The sequence below is a fragment of the Desmodus rotundus genome, chromosome 2, assembly GCF_022682495.2.
Source record: "Desmodus rotundus isolate HL8 chromosome 2, HLdesRot8A.1, whole genome shotgun sequence".
NCBI lineage: Eukaryota > Metazoa > Chordata > Mammalia > Chiroptera > Phyllostomidae > Desmodus > Desmodus rotundus.
In genome coordinates this window covers 182,108,318-182,114,317 of record NC_071388.1, presented here as the reverse complement: position 1 = coordinate 182,114,317, position 6,000 = coordinate 182,108,318, and the positions used below count along the sequence as shown (strand labels likewise).

General features: G+C 42.0%; 1 protein-coding gene across 2 annotated transcripts in view; it reads right to left on the bottom strand.

Moving 5' to 3' along the window:
• Window positions 1-1,375: 1,375 nt before the first annotated feature.
• Window positions 1,376-6,000, bottom strand: part of CDK15 (cyclin dependent kinase 15) — an 83,342-nt gene continuing 78,717 nt past the window's right edge. Inside the window, exons 13-14 of one of the 2 annotated variants that reach the window (XM_024564207.2) lie at window positions 3,998-4,139; window positions 1,376-1,593 (exon numbers count right to left, since the gene is read on the bottom strand). In XM_024564207.2, the coding sequence (XP_024419975.2) occupies window positions 4,030-4,139 (110 nt within the window). In that variant the 3' untranslated portion in view covers window positions 1,376-1,593; window positions 3,998-4,029. The remainder of the gene's footprint in view (window positions 1,594-3,997; window positions 4,140-6,000) is intronic. The other variant, XM_024564205.4, reaches the window with a different exon arrangement.

The following is a 6,000-nucleotide window of genomic DNA, read 5'->3' as shown; positions in this document are numbered from 1 at the left end:
GGAATCTGGCCATTCCAACAGACGTGTAGTGGTACACGTTAGCTTTTAGCAAGGTCTCAGTCTTTTGAATCATGATCCAATACTAAGTATCAGCTGCATCTTCAAGAGTTGTATATTCTACAGATTTGATAGAGTGTGTGATTACTGGGAAGATCATAGGTACCAGAGACAGCCAGCCCTGAGGTTTGTCCCTTAATTCTGGTGTACTACCATAGAGGAGTTGTTTAACTTCTCTGAGCCTCAGCTTCCTCCTTTGTAAAATGGAAGTAATAAGTTAATAATAACAACACTTACTTCAGTGAACTGTATGAGTAAATTGTGTACTTTCTCCGATTTTATCCAAGCAATTAAAATATTCAACCAGAATGGGACTCAACACTGAACCTTGTACCATGCTACTATCGGCCTTTCTCAAGGCTGAATAACCGTTCTTTGAGCTCATATACCTGTCCCATCATCCAGCCCACACAGTTTTGTATTTCAGGCATATCTGCACAGGCTTTGTCAAATGCCTTAGCAAAATCAAACACTCACTAAGGTCGATTTCTTTGGACTATTTGTATACATTTTCCCTTCTCCCGTCTCAGATTTTGGGTGGATAGGCACTATTTTTTAATTCTCTCTTAATTAGTTCCTCCTTGTTCTTCTAAAACATATATAAAGTTCTTTGGTTTCTAGGCTACTACATTTCCTGAGTAGATGATCCTCTGACAAAGTAATTTGAGTTTCCTTGGCTTCTTTCAGAAGGAATCATTGTAGAAAAATGATACATGTGTCAGCTGAGAAACCTCTCATTTTTTTTTTTCAGGGTTATGTGTGTGCACACATGCGTGTGTGTCTGGTGGTGCAACAGGGCTTGAATTACACCTTTGGAACTCTTTGCTCCTATCTTCCCACTCAGTATCTCCACCATCAAATCAGAGCTTAGATTCCTCATCACTTTTGCCATCATCACAGACAATTAGGTTTCAGTAAAAGGAGATAGCCTGAAATTTAATTCTAACCAGCAGCTCAATCCAAACTCCTAAAATCTGGCTGGGGTGGGGTGGTAATGTGTTTTAATAATGCAGTTAATGAAGGAAGAAGCGCCCCCAGCAAATCATAACAAAGAGTCTTAAGCAAGTGCTTTTGTTGACAACTTTATCCAAGAAACCATCTTCTCTGGAGACTGTTTTAAACTTTAGACTAATCGTCTCCTTGCCACAGAAGTCCTTTTGTTGGGAGAAATTATAAGTGAACACAGATTCCTCCCATCGTCAGTCTCCCATCCGTCCTGTGGTCCCTCCTGCCCAGGGATCTACCAAATAACGAAACGGATGGAATTCTTCAGAAGTCCTCTTCTCAGACTATTTCCATCGATGTCTAATTTTTGAGCCAATCACTGTGAAATTTTGAGCAAATGACAATAGCCGTAATCTTCCATTGCTTTTTCTTCAAGTATTATGTACAGTTGCTTTGGACATAATATTTAGAATACTGAAAATGTTCCAGGTCACAGGTGACAGTATAAAACCCCTGGTCCAGTGTGTAGTTACCTTTGACGCTTCTCAGTAAGCTGAAGCAAATTAAAACGGAAACAGCAGTAATGTTGCCCTGGATATAAATGAAGAATAAACACGATCAAAATAATAAATGACATCATACAGATTGGATAAGAAAAACCTGCTTAACATTATTGCAAAGTTATTGATGGAATTATATCTATTGATAGAAAAGGGGAAATAAATTATAACAGGCATCATCTTGCCCCTGGTGATAAGAACTAAGTAAACTTCAAAAATAGTCAAAATCTATCTTTGGATCTACAAAATACAGTTGTGCCACATCACACCCCACTGTTCCAAACACACCAAGCTTTGAAATAATATGTGTAAAGTGCCTGGCACGTGGTATGCACCCAGGAAATTATAGTGTTCCTCTATTTCTCCACTGGAGACATCAGTGTACACTTTTACCATACCTGAAACTGACATTTTGAGGATCTTTTAAGAGTTAATTTGGAGGCACTGCTGGCAGTTACAAGTCCTAATATCCCAATTTACATTTTAAATCTCCTGAAAAGTGATTATTTTAACATTAATTCCATTCGGTGGGAAAGATTTACAGGCCCCAAGTGCCCGCTGATTACCACTTGTAGTCTCTCCAGCTCTGGCACTTCCAGATTTCGCTGATCCCAAGCCATTGATTAAATAGTTTAATTGCTCTAGCTTGCCCCTTTTGTGGTTAATCTCCTACGGGTTTTATGTCCTTGCATTAGTACGGGGGCGCCTAGGGACATGATGCAATTACTCTAGTGCAGGCTAAATCTGCCTCCTCCCTACTCCAATTGCTGGCACAGTCACCAATAACTGATTTTCCACTGTGACCAATTCACATCTACAGGTAACAATTCTTCATGAAAAGTCACTATTGATTAGAGAGGCAGGGTCTGGTTGCTAAATAAAACAAAATAACAACAATAGAAATGATAATAATGCTTCATGTAGCACTGTCATCTGAAACCATTTCCATCAAAGTCTTTGATAATTTTATGAAGCACAAACCCTTCACTTTGTAGAATGTAGCTAAAGTAATTCTATTCTTCTAACTAGTGGGTTTAACAATGGCATGATTGCACAGTAAAATCTCTGCTCTAGAAAAATATTTTGCTTGAGCAATTCTACATTATTGTACTGCCTGTTGTAATTCCAATTGTACATATATTGTCAAAATACAAACTTAGGTATTTCATAAAATGCTCTGAGGAATAGCTATAATTCTAAGTTATAATTTCTAAATACAATGATCTTAGAAGATCCAGAAGGGAGACTCCTTGATGCATACATGTCTTTAAATATCAACAGCCAAAGAGAGAGCCATGACAAAGTGGCAAAGAGCTGAATCCTGCCCTGTGAACAATGCTGGGGTGTGGGAGAGGTGTAGGGGGTATGCCAGCGGTGACCATCTAGGCCCCAAAAGTTCTGTTAGGAAGCACAGCCAAGCTGTGGTTGCTGAATGGGTGGCCAAGTCATAGTCTGACGTTTGTGGCTTGGGATATAGCCAGGGTCACCTAAAAAGTTGGCTGGCTGGCTCCGTGCATGGGTCCCACCTTGGTTTCTCTATTTAGACTACTTCCCCTCTGCCCACTATGGAAGGCCCAGTGTGAGAAGTGCTCTAGTAACAACCAGGGATGTCTGCACCATGGTAGCTTTTGGAGTTGTCCAACCTGGCTTCCGGTGCCTACCAGCAGAACTACCCTTAGGGTAGCTTTGGAAAAACCCTTTACAATACCTCTTCCTCCTCAAGATTACTTGGGGAGGCTGGGCTACCCGTGGTTGGTTGAGGAGACTCCTGAGAGCAGCTGTGGCTGTGACACTGGCGGGAGGCTCCTGCCTGTCCATCAGTCCCCTTTGGTTTCCAGAACTCATCCTGAATGCAGAAGGTGTAGCCTAAGAAGCCTGTGGCAGTGATGACTTCATTCTCCTGGCCTCTAAAACCATCTCTTGGGCAGGGCCAGACTCTGAACCAGGTCTCTTCTGTGACCTGGAGGCAGGTCAGGTGGGAACTTGCACCACCCCAGTGACCAAGCATCCTGGTGTACCTGGAACTGTACCAGTTTTAGCACTAAGCACCCCACATTCCCAAGGCAACCCCCAGTGTCAACCAAATGGGGACGGCTGGTCACCCTGACCTCTGATTTTTTCCTATTGGCTGACAGAGGAAACTTTTTAGTTAAGGAAATACAATTAAGACAGTTGTAATCTTTTATTCCACATGTCAGCTGAAGGCCTCACAAAGACCTTCATGTTTTGTCTTAGGAGTCTAACCATTCCTCTGGGAGTGGGACAGACAGGTGATGCACGTTGTCATCCTCTTTTCACAGCCTGAAGAGGCTAGGTGACCTGTCCCTAGAGTGGGGATGAAGAGCCAGATGCAGAACAGAGGTGCTCGGCAGCCTGCTGGCCTCAATCACTTTTCAGTTCTGTCCATAAGGAGCCTCTCTGTTGAAACCCCTTACCTGGAAGGAGATGGTGATGTCACCCTTTCTTTTCACCAGCATTTGCTAAACTGGGCTGGGTGGTGACCTTTCCGGTAGGAAGCTAAAAGGTCATACATTTCTGGTTTTAGTCTCACTCCTGAAACTGTAAACAAAGACTCCTCTGGAAAAAAAGAGAAAACCACCAACATATTATTTCCTGGGATTTCACAGTGTACTTTTTATGTCTTTATAATATTTGTCACCTGAAGTGATGCCAAAACATGAGCCACACTTACCCACCAATAACTTACACTTACTCATAGATAACTTGCTTTACTGAATCTACTAATATTTGTCAAGTGGCTCCTATTCAATACAGTTCAATGCATATTTACCAAATGAACAGTTGGGTAAGGCATTAAAGACTGTAAAGTTAGGAATAGAACAGGGAGACCCACACACTGACAAACACAGATCAGAAGTGAGGTGTGTGACAGCCCCTCTCCTGAGTCTGTTAAGGAGCATGGGCAAAGCATGGACAAGGACCCTTTGAGCCTTGAAAGATGGCTATGTCCATAGTCCAGGACTTGTAGGAGGGGCATTCCTGGCTGAGGGATCTGTATGAGCAAAGGCATGGAGGAAGGAAAGTGTATGAGAGAATTCCAACTGAGACCCCGGCCAGGAAGCTCAGTCACAGGGGTGACCAACCCACCGCCCGTGGGCCGCATGCAGCCCAGGATGGCAATGAATGCAGCCCAACACAAAATTGTAAATTTACTTAAAACATTATGAGATTTTTTTGTGATTATGTGTCACAGTGTATTTAATGTGTGGCCCAAGACAACTCTTTTCCCAGTGTGGTCCAGAGACACCAAAAGCTTGGATATCTCCGGTAGACCTTCATCCCAATATACTAATGTTGTGGGTTTGAACCCCAGTCAGGGCATATACAAGAATCAACCAATGAATGCATAAATAAGGAGAATAACAAATCTCTCTCTCTCTCTCTCTCAAAATCAATTCAAAAAATTAAAAAAAAAAAGAGAGAGAATTGCATGGTTAGAGCAAGGCACACTAGAAGATAACGTTGGGAGAACGGGTTAGGGCCAGATGGTGAAGGGAGTTGCCAAACCGAGAAGTCTGAACATCTGTGCCAGCAATGAGAGGCAATGAGCATCACGCTGGGCTAGTCATGTTTAGGAGGGTGTCAAATCCTGTCACATTAGATACATTAGGCAATCTATTTAAATAGACTCTAAGCGCAACTTTTGTAAATTAAAAAATTTTTGAATATATACTTTGTAATATATACGCATATTACATCTGTCCTCTGATTCATGCATTTGGTTAGTTCAGAGTGCTGGCAGTTTGTATGTTTACAAAACACAGGTATTTATAAATGCCTGTGTTTGTTAAGTGTGTTGTTCCTGGGTGCTTCCTGTGCTAAAGTTATGTGCCAGGACCTCCAAAAGATAACATTTTAAAGGGCTTATCTGCAAAATGGGGATAATAAAACTTCCTGGCAGACTGTACTAAGCTTGAAGAAGATACATACAAAACATATTGGGTCCTGATACATGATACATTTTTAGCTGGTAGGAGCCGTTGTTAGAAGCATCGACATAGCCATCATCTGAGAAAAACAGCAAGAGGCAACAGCCACATTGTCACAAAGCACATCCAACACCTGCTCAGGACATCTTTCCACTTGGGCATTGCTCTGCCAGACTCACAGAGAGCACAAACTTAGGATGCTTTAAATATTGCAGTTTACAAAAAGAGAAGCTTCTAGATTTGGCACAGTGATTTCAGCTTTTGGCACCAAAAGCTGAAAATGCCTTAATAATATTGTTTGCTGGAAGCTGCTCACATCCGAAGGGAAGAAATCATCCTGCAATGTGAGCTCTGCCTTGCTCGGCCTAGACTTAGGTGTTGAGTAATCTGTGGCCCTGACTCCTTGGGTTTGGAAGTACATATCCTCTAGGCTGGAAAGGGGAGACATTAAGTTTTGTTGATATGCATAATACATTTTCAGAGGTACA